The 26,020-nt window shown below is 40.5% G+C and overlaps 2 protein-coding genes across 2 annotated transcripts in view; one reads left to right on the forward strand and one right to left on the reverse strand.

Moving 5' to 3' along the window:
* Positions 1–1,091: 1,091 nt before the first annotated feature.
* LOC110530725 (mitochondrial adenyl nucleotide antiporter SLC25A24) lies at positions 1,092–15,306 on the reverse strand. The gene is made up of 10 exons (XM_021613977.3): positions 14,514–15,306; positions 13,000–13,126; positions 12,697–12,784; positions 10,419–10,530; positions 7,447–7,605; positions 7,049–7,201; positions 5,974–6,081; positions 3,239–3,406; positions 2,808–2,958; positions 1,092–2,509 (listed from the first exon to the last, which is right to left on the reverse strand). The coding sequence occupies exons 1-10, from the start codon at positions 14,694–14,696 to the stop codon at positions 2,328–2,330; spliced, it is 1,431 nt and encodes a 476-aa protein (XP_021469652.2). The 5' UTR covers positions 14,697–15,306; the 3' UTR covers positions 1,092–2,327.
* Positions 15,307–20,896: 5,590 nt separating this feature from the next.
* Positions 20,897–26,020, forward strand: part of LOC110530726 (EEIG family member 2) — a 37,319-nt gene continuing 32,195 nt past the window's right edge. Inside the window, exon 1 of the mRNA XM_036986406.2 lies at positions 20,897–21,369. Coding sequence (XP_036842301.1) covers positions 21,224–21,369 — 146 coding nt within the window. The 5' untranslated portion in view covers positions 20,897–21,223. The remainder of the gene's footprint in view (positions 21,370–26,020) is intronic.

Here is a 26,020-nt window from a genome sequence, read left to right on the forward strand (position 1 = left end):
AACCCTCCTGCTGTGTTCTGGTCGAATTGGAAGTTTTCTCTATGAAAAATGTAGTTAATTTAATCTGATTGTCATAAGGTTCCATGACTTTGTCCACATAGGGCATCTGAACACACAAAATACATTTTGATGATTTCCATGACATTTTGGGTGTTTTATTTCACTTTTGCACACCTGTGGTGTTCCTGGTCAAAAATGACCGGTCATTAGAAATGAATGGGTGAGACTACAATTAGTGTATAAAATTGAGGTCAGGCACATGCCCATTCATCAGATAGACACACTTCCTCTCCCAGACCACCACATGCATGTGTGTTTGAGCACACACACACACATACCTCACTCCCCTTCTTGACATCCATGGCAACCCCCACGGGAACCTTTCCCCAATAGAATCTTTCCCACACGGGAAGCACACCTGTTGGCATTCTCACAAATAATCGCAACACTGTTTCAATAATGTATATAATTTTTCTCACAGCTCTGGTATATAAAGCTTTTTTGAGGCCTTGCTCACAATTCATTCTGTGGCAGCACAATGACCAAACGATATACTGTATGTGAGGCTCTTGATCATATCTTTGAGGAGGAGAGAGGCCAGGAAACAGACAGTGAAGATGCATTAGAGGAGAAAGTAGTCTGTGATAAATAGCACAATGTTTCATCTGAGTATTTATTATAGTCAAAATAATCCATACATTATGTTTTTTGTACTCAAAAACGAGTTGTATGAGCTCAGGTCAATGATGCCTACAGGCCATAAAAGCAAATAGAAGTTCAAAACGTGTAATGTTCACACTAATTTAAGTTGATAAAAAGATCTAACACAATATATGTATTGATAATATGATAATATATGTATTATTATGGATTTATAATCAGCTATAATGGGGCGGCCATTTTGGACCAGGAACACAGAATTAATTAACATGAAACCGAGGGTTTCCGAGGGTTTCTCCTATTCAAATAGCCAGAGCCTTTAAAAACGTATTATATTTTTGAAAGAACATGATAAACATCCACTTACCATTTGTAGTAGTAGTAGCCCTCCTCAGCTCTATAGCCTAGAAATAAAAGTTCTGGGAGCACTGTTTTCTGTTTTGTTTTATTTCAAACAGGTTCATCGCGTTCGATCGATTACGTCAAAAGAAGTTTGAATCATCTAGAAATGACAAATTTCAATTTCATCATTTACGGACACAGCATTCACAAACTTGCACTGCGTTTGTTGTAAGCCCTCTAGATGGCGCCATGCACACAGCATTGAGATACAGGTTTAGCCTTTGCAATAGGAGCACTCCAATCCTTTCCATTGTCAACATTGATTATTGGACAACTGTCTGTAAACACTTGTATTGACCCATAACACATGCATTGCTTTTCTTTCAGTCTAAGTTTTGTGAGCTCAGTGAGAACATTCATACATTCATACACATTCAACATTCGCTCACAATGTCAATCAATTCAGGTATAACAGTATTACATACTCAAACATAATTAAGACATTGAGGCAACATAATAACAATTGGTCTAACTCTAAATGTTAATTAACTGCGTGCATGGCATGCACGTGTGTGTGTGTGTGTGTGTGTGTGTGTGTGTGTGTGTATATGTGTGTGGGGGGGATGGGATTATTCTGAATTCCAGTATTAACAGATTGAATTTCCCTCAGCTCCATTCATGATTGACAGGCAATATTTGCATGCAAGTTTGTAAGTATAAATATGTTGCTAGGGATACAGCTTAACAGTCAAGAACAACAATGGAAATACACATGGGGGAAAAACACATGAAAAACATAGCATTGAGGCTGTTGTTAATTACACTGAAAGTGTAAAAACATCAATAAAAAAGCAACCAAATAAAAGATACAATGCTGATATTTAACTGAGGTTAAGGCACACTTAAATAATAATATAATCGCTTACTTGCGCATGGAGTACTTCATATTACAGAAGAACAGAAAATACTTTAGACAAAGCTCTCAACAGTGTTCACCTGAATACCTTCTCCTCTCCCCCTATACAGTGTGAGACCCATAATGCAGTTCTTCTCAGTTATATTGCACCATCTTTTGTGTTGGATATGTCTTATATCGCTGTGCGTTAAAGGGGTGAATGTCATTTTTGGAGTTTACTGATATGGCCCAGTTTGAACTAGCCTTAGCTTCTCCTTGCGAGGCTCGCAGAGCGAACGTGATCTCGATGTTTGGCTACGCGAGAACATAGAAGTCTATGTGCAACACAAATCTGGTTGACTGTCTAAAAGATCTAACGATCTGACAACCTATTTCACGATCCCTGCATCATTCGGAGATGGATCATTCCTCATTTTGAGATCCCCAGGCCGGTCTTCATGTATTCGTAGACCACATAGCTGATGCTCACAGCAGGAATGACTTTCATGAAGTTGGGCAGGATACCCCGGTAGAGTCCAAAGAACCCCTCGTTAGCCAGGATCCCCTTCACTAGCCCACTCATGGTGGACTTGTCTGACGCATCCAGAGTTGCTGTGAAACAGATAGTGAAAGAAAGGACGCAGGAGTCAAATAAAAGGTTAGTTTGTTCACACTCACTACCTCAGGTTGCCACTTAGTTTCTCTCTCATGGCAATCAGGTGATCTCTGTTTTACCATACAGTAAAAAAATATATTTTATGATTAAGTAGCAGATGGTTTTATTCATCAAATATTTATCTCTGTGCTGCTGGAGAGCTTTGACAGTAAATAGGTGAATTTTGTATGTCCATTGTTTTTCGTCTTCAATCAATAAAGTAGTAACAGATGCATGTTGATTGTCATGTATTACCCTGCGCCTGCATGCGTGTGCGGAGCAGGGCGAGGGGGTAGCTGGCCAGCTGGCCACACGTGCTGGAGATGGTGCCACATCCTAACAGCACCAGGATGCCAGGGTTGGCCGTGTCTTTGGCATAGCGGGACAACCAGGCATTCTTCAGGCTCTAGGGTACACAAACACAGAGTGGGGCAATCAACAAGGATCATTTAGGGATGAGACTGCCACCACAGGAAATCAGACAGTGGTCACAATGTTGTAAGCCTTCCCTCATCTAGACAAACGCAATTCAGTGGATTCACTGGATTTCATTCTTAAGTCCTGAAAAACTTGTAAGATGATGGAATTCTCTGTTTTAGTAATACATGTCAGTGAACTGTAAAGCATTGTGTTACTGTAATGAGGAATAGCATTGACTCAGTGATATGAATCCTCAGCCTGCAGACCTCGTAAACAGCTAGGTCGATGCCAGCATAGGGAATGATGCCTATCATGTTGGGAGTGTAGCCTTTATAGAAGGCTTTGATGCCCTCTTTCCTCAGAATCTTCTTGGCACAGTCAAACATTCCATTATACTGGCCAGTTTTCCCCAGAGTCAGTCTGGTCTTCATGACCTAAAAAGAGGAAACAGAGAGGGCGAGTAACCGTGTAAATGCATTGCTTTACTAGAAGCCAAAATGACTGGTGTGCCATCTAATGCCACTATCTAGCGGGACAGAAGTTTGAGCCTATTTACGTAGCTTATTTGTCATGAATACATAGTAACAACACAAAGATTTGCACTCTTTTTTCAACTTTTACGCTCAAGATACAGTGGGCTCCAAAAGTATTGGGACAGTGACCATTTTTTATTATTTTATTGTATTCAAGCACTTTGGATTTTAAATGATACAATGACTGAGGTTATACATGACAATCAACATGTATGTGTTACTACTTTATTGATAAAACAATGGACATACAAAAATCACATTTACTGTCAAAGCTCTCCAGCAGCACTGAAATAAATATTTGACTAATAAAACCATCTACTACTTAATCATGTAAATTCACTTTTTTTAAACTCTGTCACCTTTAATTTTAGGGTATTTTCATCATAGTCACCTCATTTTAGGGGACCAAAAGTATTGGGACAAATTCACTTATATGTGTATTAAAGCAGTCAAAAGTTGAGTATTTGGTCCCATATTCACAGCAGGTAATGACAATATTAAGCTTGTGACTCTACAAACTTGTTGGATGCGTTTGCTGTTTGTTTTGGTTGTTTTTCAGATTATTTTGTACCCAAATAGAAATGAATGGTAAATAATGTATTGTGTCAGTTTGGAGTTACTTTTATTGTAAATAAGAATATAATATTTCTAAACACTTCTACATTAATGTGGATGCTACCATGACTACGGATAATTCTGAATGAGAAAGTTAGACCTACAAATATCATACCCCCCAAAAATGCTACCTTCCCTGTTATTGTAATGGTGAGAGGTTAGCATGTCTTGGGGGTATGATATAAAATGCTACCTTCCCTGTTATTGTAATGGTGAGAGGTTAGCATGTCTTGGGGGTATGATATAAAATGCTACCTTCCCTGTTATTGTAATGGTGAGAGGTTAGCATGTCTTGGGGGTATGATATAAAATGCTACCTTCCCTGTTATTGTAATGGTGAGAGGTTAGCATGTCTTGGGGGTATGATATAAAATGCTACCTTCCCTGTTATTGTAATGGTGAGAGGTTAGCATGTGTTGGGGGTATGATATAAAATGCTACCTTCCCTGTTATTGTAATGGTGAGAGGTTAGCATGTCTTGGGGGTATGATATAAAATGCTACCTTCCCTGTTATTGTAATTGTGAGAGGTTAGCATGTCTTGGGGGTATGATATAAAATGCTACCTTCCCTGTTATTGTAATGGTGAGAGGTTAGCATGTCTTGGGGGTATGATATAAAATGCTACCTTCCCTGTTATTGTAATGGTGAGAGGTTAGCATGTCTTGGGGGTATGATATAAAATGCTACCTTCCATGTTATTGTCATGGTGAGAGGTTGGCATGTCTTGGGGGTATGATATAAAATGCTACCTTCCCTGTTATTGTAATGGTGAGAGGTTAGCATGTATTGGGGGTATGATATAAAATGCTACCTTCCCTGTTATTGTAATGGTGAGAGGTTAGCATGTCTTGGGGGTATGATATAAAATGCTACCTTCCCTGTTATTGTAATGGTGAGAGGTTAGCATGTCTTGGGGGTATGATATAAAATGCTACCTTCCCTGTTATTGTAATGGTGAGAGGTTGGCATGTCTTGGGGGTATGATATAAAATGCTACCTTCCCTGTTATTGTAATGGTGAGAGGTTAGCATGTCTTGGGGGTATGATATAAAATGCTACCTTCCCTGTTATTGTATTGGTGAGAGGTTAGCATGTCTTGGGGGTATGATATAAAATGCTACCTTCCCTGTTATTGTAATGGTGAGAGGTTAGCATGTCTTGGGGGTATGATATAAAATGCTACCTTCCCTGTTATTGTAATGGTGAGAGGTTAGCATGTCTTGGGGGTATGATATAAAATGCTACCTTCCCTGTTATTGTAATGGTGAGAGGTTAGCATGTCTTGGGGTTATTTACAAATCTTATGTACAGTAAAAGTGACTTCAAAATGACACAACACATTGTTTACCATTCATTTCTATTGGGCACAAAATAACCTGAAACACAACCAAGACCAATATGTAGTCACAAGCTTGATGTAGTCATTGCGTGCTATGAATATTGGACCAAATACTTAACTTTTTACTACTTTAATACACATACAAGTGCATTTGTTCCAATACTTTAGGTCCCCTAAAAAGTTCTGTACGGTTATGGATGAAAAACCCTCAAATTAAAGCTGACAGTCTGCACTTGAACCTCATAGTCACTGTATCATTTACAATCCAAAGTGCTGGAGAATAGAGCCAAAATGACAACAAATAAATGTGTCACGGTCAATACTTTTGGAGCTCACTGTATTTCTGAGAAGTTGCATTTCTCTCTCACCAAGATCAGAATGTTTCATGAATGACACGTGATGAAATTGACCGCAGAAGACGGAAATGTCTTTGGAATATTAATAGAATACTTGATGAAATGAATTCCAGAGACCTGAAAGTGACATTGGGAGGTGCCAATGGGTGGTCTCACCTCCATGGGGTAGATGGACGACTGGGCCGTGGCGCCTGCCAGAGAGCCAGCCATGAACCTCTGGTAGGTCTGGACCTTCTCTCCCTCTGGTGTCAGCAGCTTCTTATACTGACAGGAGAGAGATGCGTCATGAAGACAACACAGAGATACTATCACACATTTACCCTTTCATCCATCTTCCCTCTTTTTCTCTGTCCGTCTTCCCTCTCTCGCTCTGTCCGTCTTCCCTCTTTTTCTCTGTCCGTCTTCCCTCTCTCGCTGTGTCCGTCTTCCCTGTCTGTCTGTCTGCCTGTCCGTCTTCCCTCTCTCGCTCTGTCCGTCTTCCCTCTCTCGCTCTGTCCGTCTTCCCTCTCTGTCTGTCCGTCTTCCCTCTCTGTCTGTCCGTCTTCCCTCTCTGTCTGTCCGTCTTCCCTCTCTGTCTGTCCGTCTTCCCTCTCTGTCCGTCTTCCCTCTCTCGCTCTGTCCGTCTTCCCTCTCTCGCTCTGTCCGTCTTCCCTGTCTGTCTGTCTGTCCGTCTTCCCTCTCTCGCTCTGTCCGTCTTCCCTCTCTCGCTCTGTCCGTCTTCCCTCTCTCGCTCTGTCCGTCTTCCCTCTCTGTCTGTCCGTCTTCCCTGTCTGTCTGTCTGTCTTCCCTCTCTTCCTTTGGCTGTCTTCCTTCTCTTTCTCTATCTGTCTTCCCTCCCCATCTCTGTCCGTCTTCCCTCCCCGTCTCTGTCCATCTTCCCTCTCTCGCTCTGTCTTCCCTCTCTCTCTGTCTGTCTTCCCTCTCCATCTGTCTGTCTTCCCTCTCTGTCTGTCTGTCTTCCCTCTCTTTCTCTCTCTGTCTGTCTTCCCTCTCTTTCTGTTTTCTCTCTCTTTCTCTGTCTGTCTTCCCTCTCTTTCTCTGTCTATCTTCCCTCTCTTTCTCTGTCTGTCTTCCCTCTCGCTGTCTGTCTTCCTCTCTCATTCATGTTTCCTTTCCTCGCTATCGTTTGATTCATTTCTTCCTGCTTTCCATATGTCACTATGTCTTTCTCTCTAGGTCAACCTCTTTTTGTCTACCTCCATCAAAGTAAAGATATGAAACAGTGTCCAACCTGTTCGTAGGCCATGAATTTGATAGCGGTCTCAGGGGCGATCTTTAACACGTTGATCCCGTTCCCTCGCCATAGTGAGGCCACGCCCCCTTCCTTAATCATCTGTTTGAATCCTCCCAACAGGGTGATCCGGTTGGACTTGGAGGAGTGGACCTGAAACACAACCACAGGCGTTGTAGATTAGACAATACTGATGGATAGGTAGCATTCCTGTAGTGCTTTTCACTATGTCTCCAACACTTCACTTTGTAAGGGGTTGTAGGCCTAAAAAAAAAAACTCAAAACAAAATGTGTAAGGTTTGTGATAAGGGTTATAGTTAGAAGTTAAATCATATAAAGCGGTCTACTTTCGGCCTCCATAGAGTGGTCAGACTGTGACAACCTTTCCGGTGCTCTACCTGCATGAAGACCTTCACCCTGTCCAGGGGGGCGGTGCCTGTGCGAGAGACCGCCCCGGCCATCGCCCCGGCAGCCAGCTGTTTCCACCAGCCTCCCGAGGTCTTCTCCTCCTCAGTGAACTCATCAGGGATGGCAATGCTCTCTCCTATGTCCAGCACCTGGTGAATAAAAAATATTAGCTTGAACAGGTGCCAAACTGCTGGGACAGGAATTCTGTACGATCAATAAATATATTCTTGTAATAATTCTTATAGTAAACTGTTCAGTCGGTCTTTCATGTTGTTCCAACTTCCCATTCTTCATCAGATTGCCCATAAGATAACCTTCGAGCTATAGTAAGTAACAGATGTGGTCAATACAGTGCCAAGACCTAACCAGATTGCTACCTTCTCAACCAGCAGGTCTATTCTCATACAGTGCTGAAACTGTCTACCAACACCTGCTACAGATGTAGTATCTTCATTTGACCAGTTTTGTCAAAGGACAAAATAATACTGCAGCAGGACAATTAGAATATATATTTTTTTAAAGTGATAATTTCTAACAGGAAATTAGTTTTGATAGGCTACAGTACAGACGTGGCCAAAAGTTTTGAGAATGACACAAATATTAATTTTCACAAAGTCTGCTGCCTCAGTATCTTTAGATATTTTTGTCAGATGTTACTATGGAATACAAGCATTTCATAAGTGTCAAAGGCTTTTATTGACAATTACATGAAGTTGATGCAAAGAGTCAATATTTGCAGTGTTGACCCTTTTTCAAGACCTCTGTTATCCGGCAATCTGGCACGCTGTCAATTAACTTCTGGGCCACATCCTGACTGATGGCAGCCCATTCTTGCATAATCAATGCTTGGAGTTTGTCAGAATTTGTGGGGTTTTGTTTGTCCACCCGCCTCTTGAGGATTGACCACAAGTTCTCAATGGGATTAAGGTCTGGGGAGTTTCCTGGCCATGGATCCAAAATATCAATGTTTTGTTCCCCGAGCCACTTAGAGCCTTATGTCAAGGTGCTCCATCATGCTGGAAAAGACATTGTTCGTCACCAAACTGTTCCTGGATGGTTGGGAAAAGTTTCTCTCAGAGGATGTGTTGGTACCGTTCTTTGTTCATGGCTGTGTTCTTAGGCAAAATTGTGAGTGAGCCCACTCCCTTGGCTGAGAAGCAACCCCACACATGAATGGTCTCAGGACGCTTTACTGTTGGCATGACACAGGACTGATGGTAGCGCTCACCTTGTCTTCTCCGGACAAGCTTTTTTCCGGATGCCCCAAACAATTGGAAAGGGGATTTATCAGAGAAAATGACTTTACCCCAATCATCAGCAGTCCAATCCCTGTACCCTTTGCAGAATATCTGTCTGTCCCTGATGTTTTTTCTGGAGAGAAATGGCTTCTTTGCTGCCCTTCTTGACACCAGTCCATCCTCCAAAAGTCTTCGCCTCACTGTGCGTGCAGATGCACTCACACCTGCCTGCTGCCATTCCTGAGCAAGCTCTGTACTGGTGGTGCCCCGATCCTGCAGCTGAATCAACTTTAGGAGACGGTCCTGGCGCTTACTGGACTTTCTTGGGCGCCCTGAAGCCTTCTTCACAACAATTGAACCGCTCTCCTTGAAGTTCTTGATGATCCGACAAATGGTTGATTTAGGTGCAATCTTACTGGCAGCAATATCCTTGCCTTTGAAGCCCTTTTTGTGCAAAGCAATGATAACGGCACATGTTTCCTTACAGGTAACCATGGTTGACAGAGGAAGAATAATGATTCCAAGCACCACCCTCCTTTTGAAGCTTCCAGTCTGTTATTCAAACTCAATCAGCATGACAGAGTGATCTCCAGCCTTGTCCTCGTCAACACTCATACCTGTGTTAATGAGAGAATCACTGACATGATGTCAGCTGGTCCTTTTGTGGCAGGGCTGAAATGCAGTGGAATTTTTTTGGGGGGGGATTCAGTTAATTTGCATGGCAAAAAGGGACTTTGCAATTAATTGCAATTCATCTGATCACTCTTCATAACATTCTGGAGTATATGCAAATTGCCATCATACAAACTGAGGCAGCAGACTTTGTGAAAATTAATATTTGTGTCATTCTCAAAAATTTTGGCCACGACTGTAGGCTTTAGTTTAGGTCCATTTTGGATATACTTGAATGACGTAGTGGAGAACAATATATATCTTGTGTAATTAAACTATATATAACAGAGGTTGTTGATGTGTTTGGCTGCATTTCAGAGACATTTTTGTACCTTTGAATATTCGCAGTAGTAGGACATTTATTATGTTTGGTGCTTTAGCGTTTGAGCGAGAGAGAGAACTGTAGGTGTTCAGTGAATTTATGGAAATCACGAAGCTCATTTGAATTCTCAGTAACAGAGTGATCAAATGAAGATACTACATCTGTATCCCACCACAAACAGTGACACAAGCAGTAACAGTAACACCATTTTAGCAGGTAGTCTCAACAGTATGTTATGGAAGCCGCTCACTATTTGCTAGAAATAAACTTTGCAAGATAACCCTGCTGGAGATAAGCAAAAACAGTACATTTTTCTGATGAAAGTCAAAAGTCAAAGTCAAAGTGGAAACAGCACTGTACTCCACACAGTTTGACAGTTAAACGTCTGTTACAGAGAATATTCTAGGCCTACATTCACTGTACTGCTTGATCTGGAGGCTGCTTTAGGTAATATGTGTCTTATTATTTTAGCACTGTGGTGAGGCTGTTGGTCAATGCATTTCCATTACAAGGCCCAAAGACAGACACAAACATTATCTCAATCTGAATTATTAATGGCCCTTAATTGATTTGAAAAATTGGACAGGAGTTTTTATCCCATATTGTTGCTTACACCCATCAAGTTCCTTCATTCCTTCAAGAGACGGACGTGTGAGTGCGTGTGTGTGCATGTGTGTGTGCTGTGTTTGTGTGGCGTGTGTGTGCACTAGGACTGGGTGACCCCACTGACCGTGGAGTGTTTCCAGTAGCGTACGATCTCGTTCAGGTTATGGGCGGGGTTGAACAGGAAGTGATCCCTCCACTCGTTCCAGTCCACCATCATGGTACCATCGATGTCCATGCTGCACAGGCAGGATATGAGGTTAAAGAGCAGGATAGTAACAGTACTAGCCTGGTTGCCATTCTGCATCTGCTTTAGCCAACTTTACTACTTTTGTTGCAGCCCAGCACTAACACTGATTCAACAAATCAATGGTTTTCTGATTAGTTAGAGTAGGGCTGCACGATATGGGCAAATATTTTCATCAAATATTTGAATTGTAATTTGATGTGCGATAACAATCTAAACAGTTAGGTAAATTGTTGGAATAATATACAGTACCAGTCAAACGTTTGGACTCATTCAAGGGTTTTTCTTTATTTTTACTATTTTCTACATTGTAAAATAATAGTGAAGACATCAAAACTATGAAAGAAAAAAATATGGAATCATGTAGTAACCAAAAAAGTGTTAAACACATCAAAATATATTTTAGATTCTTCAAAGTGGGCAACCCTTTGCCTTGATGACAGCTTTGCACACTCTTAGGATTCTCTCAACCAGCTTCATGAGGAATTATTTTCCAACAGTCTTGAAGGAGTTCCCACATATGCGGAAGACTTTTTGGCTGCTTTTCCTTCACTCTGCGGTCCAACTCATCCCAAATCATCTCAATTGGGTTGAGATTGGGTGATTGTGGAGGCCAGGTCATCTGATGCAGCACTCCATCACTCTCCTTCTTGGTCAAATATCCCTTACACAGCCTGGAGGTGTGTTAGGTCATTGTCCTGTTGATAAACAAATGATAGTCCCACTAAGCGCAAACCAGATGGGATGGCGTATCGCTGCAGAATCCTGTGGTAGCCATACTGGTTAAGTGTGCTTTGAATTCTAAATAAATCACTGACCGTATCACCAGCAAAGCACCCCCACACCATCACACCTCCTCCTCCATGCTTCACGGTGGGAACCACACATGCAGAGAACATCCGTTCACCTATGCATCTCACAAAGACATGGCGGTTGGAAGCAAAAATCTCAAATTTGGACTCATCAGACCAAAGGACAGGTTTCCACCGGTCTAATGTCCATTGCTCGTGTTTCTTGGCCCAAACAAGTCTCTTCTTATTGGTGTCCTTTAGTAATAGTTTATTTTCAGCAATTTGACCATGAAGGCCTGATTCACACAGTCTCCTCTGAACAGTTAATGTTGAGATGTATCTCTTACTTGAACTCTGTGAATAATTTATTTGGGCTGAAATCTGAGGTGCAGTTAACTCCAATGAACTTGTCCTCTGCAGCAGAGGTAACTCTGGGTCTTCCTTTTCTGTGGCGGTCCCCAAGAGAGATGGTTTTTGCAACTGCACTTGAAGAAACTTTCAAAGCTCTTGAAATTTTCCAGATTGACTGACCTAAAGTAATGATGGACTGTCATTTCTCTTTGCTTATTTTAGCTTGCCATAATATGGACTTGGTCTTTTACCAAATAGAGCTGTCTTCTGTATACCCCCCTACCTTGTCACAACACAACTGATTGGCTGAAATGCATTAAGAAGGAAAGAAAATCCACAAATTAACAAGGCACATCTGTTAATTGAAATGCATTCCTGGTGACTAACTTATGATGCTGGTTGAGAGAATGCCAAGAGTGCGCAAAGCTGTCATCAAGGCAAAGGGTGGCTACTTTGAAGAATCTCAAATATAAACTATATTTTGATTTGTTTAACACTTTTTTAGTTACTACATGATTCCATGTGTTTTTTTCATAGTTGTGATGTCTTCACTATTTTTCTACAATGTAGAAAATAGTAAAAATAAAGAAAACCCTGGAATAAGTAGGTGCGTCCAAACTTTTGACTGGTACTGTAAATAGAATGACTTCTATTAAGAAGCAAAGTGGAAAGCAGCATCGTTCTGGTTTGGACCAATCGGTTGACTGCATTTGACCCAACAGAACCGCATGCAAATGTATAGTAAATCTAACAGCATGGAGAAACTGCACTGCTTAAGTGACATGGGGTGGGGCTTGTTGTGTGTGGGAAACAGCTGCAAGAGGAGAAAAACCTGAGTAAACTATAAAAGCGGACATTACCCACGGCTGAGATGCGTTTCCAAATATTGCGATATGGATCTCTTGCGATATGGATATTGCACATGTCAATATTGCGATTTCAATTTAAATTTGATTTATTGTCAGCCCTGGGTTAGAGTACGAAATGCAAGCAATGAGTGATTTATGAGGACAAACCTTTGTAGGATGGTCTGGGCCTCTTCCTGGGTGATGTCCATGCCCAGCTCTTCAAGGGACTGCTTAATCTCAGAGGCATCGATGCGCCCTGGAGGAAATTATGGAGGCACTTCAATGTGTTGTTTAAGTACATTCTGTACTTAAATGTTGATAAGTATGATGCTTGTTCTATCATGCCTTGTTGCTTTATAACAGTGATATTATTACATTGATATGAGAACTGTGTCATTCTGACAGGTCTCATCATGTACTGTTCTTCTCCTAAACTATTCAAATAAACGTTTCATATAAAAATGATAATACCGTCGTTGTTTTTGTCCAAGCTCTTGAACGTAAGGCGCAGTCTCTTTTCATGCTCTTTCAGATATTTGTTGAACTCGTTGAAGTCAAGCCCTCCATCTTTGTTTTTGTCACCGGACGATACAATTTTCTGTGCAGACACAAATGAGAGGCTTTTTTTATTTGCCTCACTCTAGTAAGTTTAACCCTTCATTGCCTATGAAGCAAGCTACTCTGCAAGGTTACTCATCACACAAGACTCAGGAAACCCTGACAAAGACAGGAACTGTATAACATTCCTATACTGTGTATTGTTATAGAGTTGATGTAACTGTGGAGCTACAAGAGCATGCTGTGCACGTGACTGAATACTGAACGGTAATGAATATTTCAAACTGTCTGGAGATGACTTAGTCAATGGGATGGGGATGTTCCACTGTAGCTGGTAACAGATACCAAAAGATCTGTTTTAATTCCCTGGTACTGTGGAGGAAGTAGCCTTTTCTCTCCTTCGACCAATGGTGCACTAGTTCTCAGCGTTGACTAATTCTCTGAGAACTAGTGCAACATTGATCGATGACAGAAAAGTCTAGTGATGAAAGTGATGAACTATTCTGTGGATGTCATATTGACGATGAAACCGACCTGTGTGTCCCGCAAGTTAAACCAGCCCCAGGCCTGTATCCACAAAGCATAGAGTAGGAGTGCTGATCTAGGATCAGGGCCTCATCTGTCCATATAGTCCTATTCATTATGATCTAAAAGGCTAAACTAATTCTACACTTTAAAAAAAGGGTTCCAAAGGGGTTCTTTGGCTGTCCCTATATAGGAGAACCCTTTTCGGTTCCAGGTAAACCCATTTTTGGGTCTAGGTAGAACCCTATGTGGAAAAGGTTCTACACGGAACCCAAAACGGTTCTACTAGATACCAAAAGGGTTCTACCTGGAACAAACAAGGGTTCTTCAAAGGGTTCTCCAATGGAGACAGCCGAAGAACCCTTTTAGATTCTAGAGAGCACCTTTTTTCTAAGAGTGTAGATCAGCAATTGTACTCTGAGAATGTGTGGATACAGGCCCATGCCTGAACTGATAACCCCAGGCACTGCTCTATCTCTCCTGGATATGACACGTGACAGGGGAGGAACTGGTTGGAAGACTAAAGTTTAGATAGAACAATACTTAGTTTACATAAAGTTCTAATTACAGGACACATGCACATACTACAGGAAAATGCCCTACATATGAGTGAATGGATGAATAGTCTAAGGGAATGAGAATGTCATATGTTCATTTAATTGTTACCTATATGTCCCACTAGCTTGGTCCCAGATCTGTTTGTGCTTTTGCCTACACCGTTGTCATTGTAAAGCCAATGTTTTGCATGACAATTCCATAAGGAGTTGGTAAAATAGCAGAAAACGAACTGGCACCCAGGCTAATGTCCCACTCCCATTTGAATCACTGAGCTATGTATAATAATAATTGAATAGATTGCTTGGAAATAGAACATAATGGCTCTTCATTGCATGTGCATTTACCTGCGCTGCACCTTTGCGGAATGATATGCCCATTGCGGTTAGACCTGCTCTCAATTCGGCAACATCCACCTTCCCATCCTTGTTGGTGTCCAGTTTATCGAACAGGTCCTGGTATGACCTTTGACTGTCGGGATCCCAGCATCGGGAGTCCGTTAGTATAAATCCTCTTATAACCTGATACATTGTTGCGGTTGGCAAAGAGGCAATAGATTGGGCCTTGTCTATCTTTTTCAGAAAGTTGAATGCATAGCAATATTGAAAACCACAGCTTGGGAAAAGATAGCCATTGGTATGCGGTCTGTCGTCTTAATCAGTCGGTCGTTGTAATTATCTCCGTTCGCGACAAGTTAAATAACGATGAACGAAATTTGTGACGACGATCTGACACAGCTCCATACTCCCTGCAAATACTGCTGCATATCCAGCAAATAACCTGAAATCCACTCATCGAGGCTGCAGTCAAATTGAGGGCGTGGTATAATAAGGAATGAGGCAAACAAAGCGAAGGGAGTCGCCTATACTGATCTATGCTAGGAGAGCCCCTGGCTGTGCACAGTTTTTTTTTTAAATGTTTACCTTTATTTAACTAGGCAAGTCAGTTAAGAACAAATTATTATTTACAATGACGGTCTACCCCGGCCAAACCCGGACGACGCTGGGCCAATTGTGCGCCGCTGTAGTGTGATAATAACCTTATCTGTCAATGTTATTATTAACGTGTTTTATAACTGAGATGGCCTATTTAATAGTCATATACTATATACAATGGCTTGCGTTGTATAGAATTCGATTTATTAGGGGCGTTGTCTTACTCTGTAAAGAGCGCAGAGACATTTCCTGTTGAAAACAGTGCCTTCAGAAACTATTCACACCCCTTGACTTTTTCCACATTTTGTTGTGGTACAGCCTGAATATAAAATTGATTAAATTGAGATGTTGTTTGTCACTGGCCTACACACAATACCCCATAATGTCATAGTGGAATTATGTTTTTAGAAATATATACAAATTAATTAAAAATTAAATGCTGAAATGTCTTGGGTCAATAAATATTAAATCCCGTTGTTATGGCAAGCCTAAACAAGTTCAGGAGTAAAAATGTGCTTAACAATTTGCATAATACGTTGAATGGACTAACTCTGTGCAATAATAGTGTTTAACATGATTTCTTGAATGACTACTGTACAGTCATGCTGTGAATTTCAAACACAGATTCATCCACAAAGACAGGGAGGTTTTCCAATGCTTCTCAAAGAAGGGCACCTATTGGTAGATGGGTAAATACATTTAAAAAAGCAGACTGAATATCCCTTTGAGCATGGTGCAGTTATTAATTTAACTTTGGATGGTGTATCAATACACCCAGTCACTACAAAGATAAAGGCACCCTTCCTAAACCAGTTGCCGGAGCGGAAGGAAACCGCTCAGGGATATTACAATTTTTTATTTAACTAGGCAAGTCAGTTAAGAACAAATTCTTATTTACAATGACAGCCTACCCCGGCCAAACCCTAACAACGCTGAGCCAATTGTGCGCCGCTCTATGGGACTCCCAATCACAGCAGGTTGTGATACAGCCTGGAATCAAACCAGCATTTGTTGTGATGCCTCTAGCACTGAGATGCAGTGTCTTAGACCGCTGTGCCACTTGGGAGCCCCATGAGGCAAATGCTGACTTTAAAAAAGTTACAGTTACAACACTTTAGTTACTCCAGAACCTAATTGACATAGTGAAAAGAAGAAAACCTGTACAGAATACAAATATTCCAAAACATGCAACAATGCACTAAAGTAATACTCCTCAAAATGTGACAAAGCAATTAACTTGTTGTCCAGAATACTTATTGTCATGTTTGGGACAAATTCAATTCAACACATTACTGAGTAGAGTAACACTCTCCATATTTGCAAGCATAGTGGTGGCTGCATCATGTTATGGGTATGCTTGAAATCATCAAGGAGTGGGGAGTTTTTCAGGATAAAAAATAAATGGAATGGGGCTAAGCACAGGTAAAATACTAGAGGAAAACCTGATTGTTGCCTGTGCTAAGCTCTATTCCATTTCTTTTTAACCTAAAAAAACCTCCCTTGTCCTTGCCGAGGACAAGCATACCCATAACATGATGCAGCCACCACCATGCTTGAAAATATGGAGAGTGGTACTCAGTAATGTGCTGTGTTGTATTTTCCCCAAATATAACGCGGTGTATTCACGAGAACAAGTTCATTTCTTTGTCACATTTTTTGGCAGTATTACATTAGTGCCTTACTGCAAACAGGATGCATGTTTTGTAATATTTGTAATATGCACACCAGGGGTGTCAATCTCAATCAGTGCATGGGCCATATTGATAAAGCACAAGGAATTTGTGGGCCAGACATAGGCTATTATGTTTGCCTTTACAAAACAAATTGCATAGGCCTACAACAGCAACTCAAACTGGCCATTGTTTTATTAGAAAAAATATGTTCCTTCATAATGTCCACTTATGTACATAGGATTCTGTATGTAGCATTTTAACATATTAGAACAAAAGAAGCATACATAATATTTGTCCAGCCTTTGCTGCTAATGTTGGCACATGCGCATTATATGCTGCGACCTTTAAAAAAAGTATTTAATACTCTTAACTCCAAATAACAAAAACGTAGCTAGGTTGTAGCAATTAAATGAACATATGACATTCTCATTCCTTTAGACTATTCATCCATTCACTCATATGTAGGGCATTTTCCTGTGGTATATGCATGTGTCCTGTAAATAGAACTTTATATAAACAAAGTAATGTTATATCTAAACTTTTAACATTTCAACTTAAACATGTTTTTCATTTTTTTGCACTGCATGGATCACTGGTGTGGTTGAGTGCAGCATTGCTGAATGGTGCACTCAACATGTATTGTAGCCAGGCTAGGCTACTGCTAAAATGTTGTTGTAATTGGGCTACATGTTTCTCGTTTGCATGCTATTTTGTTGCAGGTTTAGTTTTAAGTTTATTCATTGTCAAGCTTTACAAAACGAATCCAGACTGCAACATTTTAGTAGCCTAGCTAGGACTGTGGCAAGTGTCTGTACACTTTCCCTCCGCTTCGTGCTATCAACTGGAGACACGAAAGGAGCGCAGTTGACGTTGAATTCACCGATGAAATCAGGCTGTAATTTCATAAAGTAGATGACTTAAATGTTGACTGAATTATACCCGCATGTGAATCCTTTATTTTATAACTTTTTTTCAAACCAAGATATATTCTGTAGGCTACAGCAATGACCCGTTGGAACCGAAACTTGGCATGGACATTTAGCCTACAACATGTTTACATTTACGGTCTGGTAGAAGATTCGGTCAGTACCATTATTGATGATATGGTGCCATAAAGCACACTGGCAGGCTCATGTGTGGGTGGGTCTGGGAGGAGGGGTGTGTCGTTGGCAGTGCTTCCCGTGACTTGTAGTGCAAAGCATCTCTGGTGGTGTGGAAGCAGGACAAAATTAATGGACAACACAAATCACTGCATGGGTCTGATAGAAATGTGTAAAGTGCGGGATTCACAGTGAGCCTTCTGTTTGACACTTGCTCTACTGTCACACCCTGGCCTTAGAGAGCATTTTAGTGAGTTGGGGTGGGCATTCTATGTTTTGTGTTTCTATGATTTTCTATTTCTAGGTTTTGGCTGGGTATGGTTCTCAATCAGGGACAGCTGTCTATCGTTGTCTCTGATTGGGAACCATACTTAGGTACCCTTTTTCCCACCTGTGTTTGTGGGAAGTTGACTTTGTTTATGGCACTTAGCCTTTAGCTTCACGGTTTGTTTTGTAGTGTTTATTGTTTTGTTGGCGTATTCACCTAAATAAAAATAAAATGTACACTCACCACGCTGCACCTTGGTCCTCTTCTTTCATCAGCCGTGACATGTACAGGCTTCCTACTTTTCACTATGTAATTTATGCTAATATTGTGGAGTAACTACAGTGTTGTTGATCCATCCTCAGTTATCTCCGATCACAGCCATTAAACTCTGTAACTGTTTTAAAATCCCATTGGCCTCATGAGGAAATCCCTGAGTGGTTTCCTTCCTCTCAGGCAACTGAGTTTGGAAGGATGCCTGTATCTTTCTAATGACTGGGTGTATTGATAAACCATACGAATTGTAATGAATAGCTAGCTGCACCATGCTCAAAGGGTTATTCAATATAGGATTTTTTAAAAATGTATTTACCCATCTACCAATAGGTGCATTTTGCGAACCATTGGAAAACATCCCTGGTCTTTGTGGTTGAATCTGTGCTTGAAATCGACTGAGGGACCTTACAGAAATGTATGTGTGGGGTAGTCATTTAAAAATCATGTTAAACACTATTATTGCACAGAGTGAGTCCATGCAACTTATATTGTCACTCAAGCACAAATGTTTACAAAATAATAAAACATGAAAAGCAGAAATGTCTTTAGTCAATAAGCATGACACTGTTCAAGTTATTTAGGCTTGTCATAAGAAAAGGGTTGGGTTGAAGAGTTATTGACATTTCCGCTTTTCATATTTTATTAATTTGTAAACCTTTCTAAAAACATAATTCCACTTTAACATTATAGGGTATTGTGTGTAGATCAGTGACACAAAATCTAAATGTAATCCATTTTAAATTCAGGCTGTAACACAACAAAATGTGGAAAAAGTCAAGGGGTGTGAATACTTTCTGAAGGCACTGTATGCAGGCGTCTATCTCTAGTGCTGCCTCAATCTATAGGCTTTGGCAAATGTAAAGTGTAGTCTATAGGATATTCAATTAATTATCTGAAGTCTATATAGTCTGTTTGTCTGGACCTCAAATTATCTCACAATCATTTAGAATGTAGAGGCAGGAATGGGGAAAGTTTACCAATGAAAGTTATGAAGGTATCAACATTGCTCACTAGGTAGCGTTATATCCTTGGGTAGATGGATGATTGAACCGCAAATGACTGAACATGGATTCATAGCGTGTGTTCGTAAATTCACTCTGGATTGCCACGGTGCGCTTAGTTAGAATGCGCTCTGGGTGTTTGTAATTTCAGAGCGTTGTCAGATTGTCCGTTCATAAATTCAGAGCGTTGTCAGATTGTCCGTTCATAAATTCAGAGCGTTGTCAGATTGTCCGTTCATAAATTCAGAGCGTTTCGCTCTCGGAGTAGAGCGTTCTGACATCACAACGGCAGTCAAGCACCCAAGCTAACTGGCTAAAGTTGGCTCGCTTGCCAGCTACTTCCAGACACAAACGAGAGCACACCTCACTCTGACCATTTGACTCGCCCCAGCAGAGCTGGTTAGGCTGTTTTCATGTTATCTAGAGCGTTTGTGACTGTAACTATGCTGCTGGCAACAATTTAATAACGTTTTTTGCCGACGTTTACTGACACCGGTCATATTCAACAGGTGTTGCGCATTCCCCATTTCCTCAGTTATTCTGCGCTCTGCCACACTCAGACGAGAGTGCTCTGAAATCGGAGTAGATAGCCAGAGTGATTATATAGTCTATAAAATTGATAGGCTAATGAAGTAGACATTTGGAGTAATTTTATCTAATTCTTTACAATGACTTTACAATGTTCTTCAGTCCCAATTGCACACTCTATTTTCTGTGATTTGAACACACAGCACCCTCAAATAGAGTGAGCCACCAATAAAAATGTAAACAATGGAGCAAATGCGTCATAGGTCCTTTTGGTAATGATAAGGTAAGTCAGTTGTATCAAAGATACTGATAACTAACCCCATTTTACTTGTGGTTGTACTGTGAGTAAGGCCGTATTCTTCCAAATCAAAGGACTTAATACACTGGGTGCACAACACATTGGGAACAAAATCCTTATTTAACCTGTCTCCTACCCCTACAAGATATGAAACACCACGGATAATTGTTACCACATCGACGATGATATATGATTTATGTGCATGACACGCATGTACGTTTACACCAGCCATAATAAGCCTTTGTTGATATTCATTCAGGAGCGACAGCTGCGAAGGGGGTTGGGATGGAAGGTGGAAACAATATATTATATAATGCATATACAATGTGATTGTGCAGTTACTACCAAAAAATTACAACATCACGAAAAAAATAAAACGAATCAATGCACATACTAATGTATAGATAACCTACATTTAATTAATGATGTAGGCAATTATAGCCTAATCTCATCATACATTTGTTAACATCTTAAATCAGTGTTAAAATTGTTAATTTGAAAACAACTGGACATCCTTTGTTTTGTTACTATTTTGTTACAACGTATCTAAGGAATATACATCAGAAACCATATATTGCTGTCATTGGTCGAATGAAAAGAAATGCAGCATTTACACCAATCGGAATAGAACGCGGTGTAAGCGTTTTCTCCTCCATACAAATTGAGAATTTCCTTAATCGTCACATAAATTATGGGTTATGGCCAATGGTTATAGCCAGTAACAACTAGGGGTAGCTATGCACTGGAGCGTAAAGTTTTTGAATTGACCGACAATCGCTAGCAGACTGAGCTGTCACAGTCAGCCTGTTTCTTTACTGCCTGCTATGTTAGGTTACAGTCTGGCAAGTGTGGAAGAAGTCACAGTCAAGAGACTCAAGAAGCTTGAGCTGTGGCTAGCGACCCGACGTACATTATTTACCACAATTTTCACTAGCTAGCTAGCCTAGTTAGCTACGTTAACCAACGTTAGTTAGATTAACAATGTCGTTCATTATGACGAAGAAAAATAAATTTAAATTTAAGGTCGATTTCGAGTTGGACGAACTATCTTCTGTTCCCTTTGTCAACGGGGTCTTGTTCTGCAAAGTACGGCTCCAAGACGGTGGCTTTACTGAAGAGTCCTCTCGGTAAGAAACTGCCCTCTCTATTTCATTAAGCTAGTTTACGTTAACAGTTACGTTAAACAACTCAGGGAGACACAGATGTGCGACTCGGTCGTGGTTAGTTCACTGGCAGTGAGTGGCATTGATCAGTTAGCTAACATTAGCGAGCTAGCTAGCGCCCACACTCAAGAAGACAGTGTGAATATGATTGATGTGACTGAATAATGTTTGTTGCTAACTATTAACATAGCAAACAATATCTAATTGAATCAATTATAGAATATGTAGTATTCACAATTGTATGTTGTTTTTACCTCATGTTTCTTATTTTAGTATAGTTAGCTACCATGGTAGTTAATCTGTCATCAATCTGTCAAAAGACCACCGGTCACGACGTGTGAGGGTTGCTCGATCTATGATATCTGACAATGTATGTACCTTAAAACGTTGAACAAAACGTCTGGCAACTGAAGGTCACTAGATTTCCAATATGAAATGCCAAGAAAATGTGATTTATTTTTAATTTTGTTATAACCAATAGTCCAATATCTCAGACTTTAGACTGGCTAGGTTCTTATTGATCAGACTAGTAGTTGCAAAAACGTGCACATCATTCATCCCCAATCCAAGCCTATTTTCAAGGTAAAATTGGAGATATACTTTCATATAACCACACCTGCACACCATTTTTTAAATGTAAAAAAAAAAAAATCTGTATTGTTGTCTATAACCTATTTTCTTTGGTGCAAATAAATGAAACCAAACAATAACACAAGCTCTAAACATAACAAACACCCATTAAACACTTAATGGGTGCTGCAAAGACCTCCTATCTTACATTGAACAACAACAGTTTCAATAGCCCCCATATGAGACCCATACAGTTCCAAAAATCTCATTATCTCAATCACTCAAAACATCAGTTGATCAACAAGAAATGCTCGCTCTCCAAGGATCCAGAGCCATTGAGACGGCTAGACAGATAAGACCTGGTTTAAAATCAGATCAGTCAAGTTAACAACTTTCTCCGATGTCATCCATTCACACCCTGGAGCATCCCATCCTCAGGATAGGACTTTGTCCATGGCATTTTGAACACTCTTTTCCAGAGTGCATACATTTTCATACTTTCTCCACATTGGTCCCAGGTGGGAATCGAACCCACAACCTTGGTGGTGCAAGCACCATGCACTACGAACTGAGCCACACGGGACCTAAAGAGAGGAAATTAAACAGCTCTATCAGTTCATTCTGGTAATTTAATAAGAGATGGCTCATGTCCAGGGTTGAGGAGTAACGGATTACAAAAAACGGTAACTGTAATCTATTTCGTTACCAGCAAAAATATTGTAATTAGATTACAGATACCTTTGAAAAACTAGATGATTACTTAGAGGATTACTTTTACATTCAGAAAGGACGTTTGTGTAAAAAAAAATCTTTAACACTTCTCTGTTTTCTCAATGACATGCAAATCAGCATTGAAAAAAGGTGCAAGTTTCAGTTTATTCCACCTAAGCGAGTCTGAACACAAGTCAGAGATCACTATGATGACTAGAGGTCGACCGATTAATAGGAATGGCCGATTAATTAGGGCCGATTTCAAGTTTTCATAACAATTGGAAATCGGTATTTTTAAGCGCCGATTTTCCATTTTTTTTTTTTTTTTTACACCTTTATTTAATCTTTATTTAACTAGGCAAGTCAGTTAAGAACACATTCTTATTTTCAATGACGGCCTAGGAACGGTGGGTTAACTGCCTTGTTCAGGGGCAGAAAGACAGATTTTCACCTTGTCAGCTCGGGGGATTCAATCTTGCAACCTTACAGTTAACTAGTCCAACGCATTAACGACCTGCCTCTCTCTCGTTGCACTCCACAAGGAGACTGCCTGTTACGCAAATGCAGTAAGCCAAGGTAAGTTGCTAGCTAGCATTCAACTTATCTTATAAAAAACAAGCAATCATAATCACTAGTTAACTACACATGGTTGATGATTTTATTAGATATTATCTAGCGTGTCCTGTATACAAGCATACAAGTATCTAAGTATCTGACTGAGCGGTGGTAGTGTTAGAGTAGCGTAAATTCGAATCTGGTATCAGGATAAATATAACAATGAGTCACCGATTTTATACTATGTATTTTTTATTAGCTAAGTAATAAATGGCAAATGCAACTTTCGTATATACGGGCTCACTGTAATACCACGCAGGGCAGAACAGGGAACTGACAAGATGTACAGTGCCTTGCGAAAGTATTCGGCCCCCTTGAACTTTGCAACCTTTTGCCACATTTCAGGCTTCAAACATAAAGATATAAAACTGTATTTTTTTGTGAAGAATCAACAACAAGTGGGACACAATCATGAAGTGGAACGACATTTATTGGATATTTCAAACTTTTTTAACAAATCAAAAACTGAAAAATTGGGCGTGCAAAATTATTCAGCCCCTTTACTTTCAGTGCAGCAAACTCTCTCCAGAAGTTCAGTGAGGATCTCTGAATGATCCAATGTTGACCTAAATGACTAATGATGATAAATACAATCCACCTGTGTGTAATCAAGTCTCCGTATAAATGCACCTGCACTGTGATAGTCTCAGAGGTCCGTTAAAAGCGCAGAGAGCATCATGAAGAACAAGGAACACACCAGGCAGGTCCGAGATACTGTTGTGAAGAAGTTTAAAGCCGGATTTGGATACAAAAGATTTCCCAAGCTTTAAACATCCCAAGGAGCACTGTGCAAGCGATAATATTGAAATGGAAGGAGTATCAGACCACTGCAAATCTACCAAGACCTGGCCGTCCCTCTAAACTTTCAGCTCATACAAGGAGAAGACTGATCAGTGATGCAGCCAAGAGGCCCATGATCACTCTGGATGAACTGCAGAGATCTACAGCTGAGGTGGGAGACTCTGTCCATAGGACAACAATCAGTCGTTTATTGCACAAATCTGGCCTTTATGGAAGAGTGGCAAGAAGAAAGCCATTTCTTAAAGATATCCATAAAAAGTGTTGTTTAAAGTTTGCCACAAGCCACCTGGGAGACACACCAAACATGTGGAAGAAGGTGCTCTGGTCAGATGAAACCAAAATTGAACTTTTTGGCAACAATGCAAAATGTTATGTATGGCGTAAAAGCAACACAGCTCATCACCCTGAACACACCATCCCCACTGTCAAACATGGTGGTGGCAGCATCATGGTTTGGGCCTGCTTTTCTTCAGCAGGGACAGGGAAGATGGTTAAAATTGATGGGAAGATGGATGGAGCCAAATACAGGACCATTCTGGAAGAAAACCTGATGGAGTCTGCAAAAGACCTGAGACTGGGACGGAGATTTGTCTTCCAACAAGACAATGATCCAAAACATAAAGCAAAATCTACAATGGAATGGTTCAAAATTAAACATATCCAGGTGTTAGAATGGCCAAGTCAAAGTCCAGACCTGAATCCAATCGAGAATCTGTGGAAAGAACTGAAAACTGCTGTTCACAAATGCTCTCCATCCAACCTCACTGAGCTCGAGCTGTTTTGCAAGGAGGAATGGGAAAAAATGTCAGTCTCTCGATGTGCAAAACTGATAGAGACATACCCCAAGCGACTTACAGCTGTAATCGCAGCAAAAGGTGGCACTACACAGTATTAACTTAAGGGGGCTGAATAATTTTGCATGCCCAATTTTTCAGTTTTTAAATTTGTTAAAAAAGTTTGAAATATCCAATAAATGTCGTTCCACTTCATGATTGTGTCCCACTTGTTGTTGATTCTTCACAAAAAAATACAGTTTTATATCTTTATGTTTGAAGCCTGAAATGTGGCAAAAGGTCGCAAAGTTCAAGGGGGCCGAATACTTTCGCAAGGCACTGTATATACATATATATATATATATATATACACACACACAGTTGAAGTCGTAAGTTTACATACACTTACGTTGGAGTCATTAAAACTCATTTTTCAACCATTCCACTCATTTCTTGTTAAACAAACTATAGTTCTGGCAAGTCAGTTAGGACATCTACTTTGTGCATGACTCAAGTCATTTTTCCAACAATTGTTTACAAGTAATAGTTAGTCAAGAACACTCTAGAGAACATGTAAACTGCCTAACCAGCTCTGCTACGGCGAGAAGAATGATCAGAGTGAGGTGTGCTCTCATTTGTGTCTGGAAGAAGTTAGAAAGCTAGCTAACTTTAGCCAGTTAGCTTGGGTGCTTGGTTGGGACTTTAGCCTGTTAGCTTGGGTGCTTGGTTGGGACTTTAGCCTGTTAGCTTGGGTGCTTGGTTGGGACTTTAGCCTGTTAGCTTGGGTGCTTGGTTGGGACTTTAGCCTGTCAGCTTGAGTGCTTGGTTGGGACAAGCATGCAGTGGTAGGCAAGCTGCAGAAGGAAGAGCAGCCTACAATTCCACATAATTTATCAGTGCAATTTTGACGGCCAACGAGCTGAAAAAGTTTGAGAGGGTTTATCTAATGTTCCTTCGTTAGATTTGAACTCATCTTGCGCTGGTTAGCATTAGTTGTTGTTGTTGTTGTTGTTGTTGATTTGTATAACTGAAGGAGAGACTACCTTTGAATGGTTCTCTGATTAATAGGACTGTAAAGTTCCCAAAGTTAAGAGGACTCCTGTCGTTTTTACATATTTGCAGATATCAATTCAGTTGTATTTTGT

Source organism: Oncorhynchus mykiss, chromosome 8 (genome assembly GCF_057628025.1).
Source record: "Oncorhynchus mykiss isolate SJ-2025 chromosome 8, ASM5762802v1, whole genome shotgun sequence".
Taxonomy (NCBI): domain Eukaryota; kingdom Metazoa; phylum Chordata; class Actinopteri; order Salmoniformes; family Salmonidae; genus Oncorhynchus; species Oncorhynchus mykiss.

Bases quoted from the DNA above. Each gene is read 5' to 3' on its own strand.
- LOC110530725 (XM_021613977.3), bottom strand. From the start codon at position 14,696: ATGTATCAGGTTATAAGAGGATTTATACTAACGGACTCCCGATGCTGG. The intron at 13,127-14,513 runs GTAAATGCACAT...GTGTCTGCACAG, and splicing joins TCCGCAAAGGTGCAGCGCAG to AAAATTGTATCGTCCGGTGA. The intron at 3,407-5,973 runs GTGAGACCACCC...TCCTCTTTTTAG, and splicing joins CGTCCATCTACCCCATGGAG to GTCATGAAGACCAGACTGAC.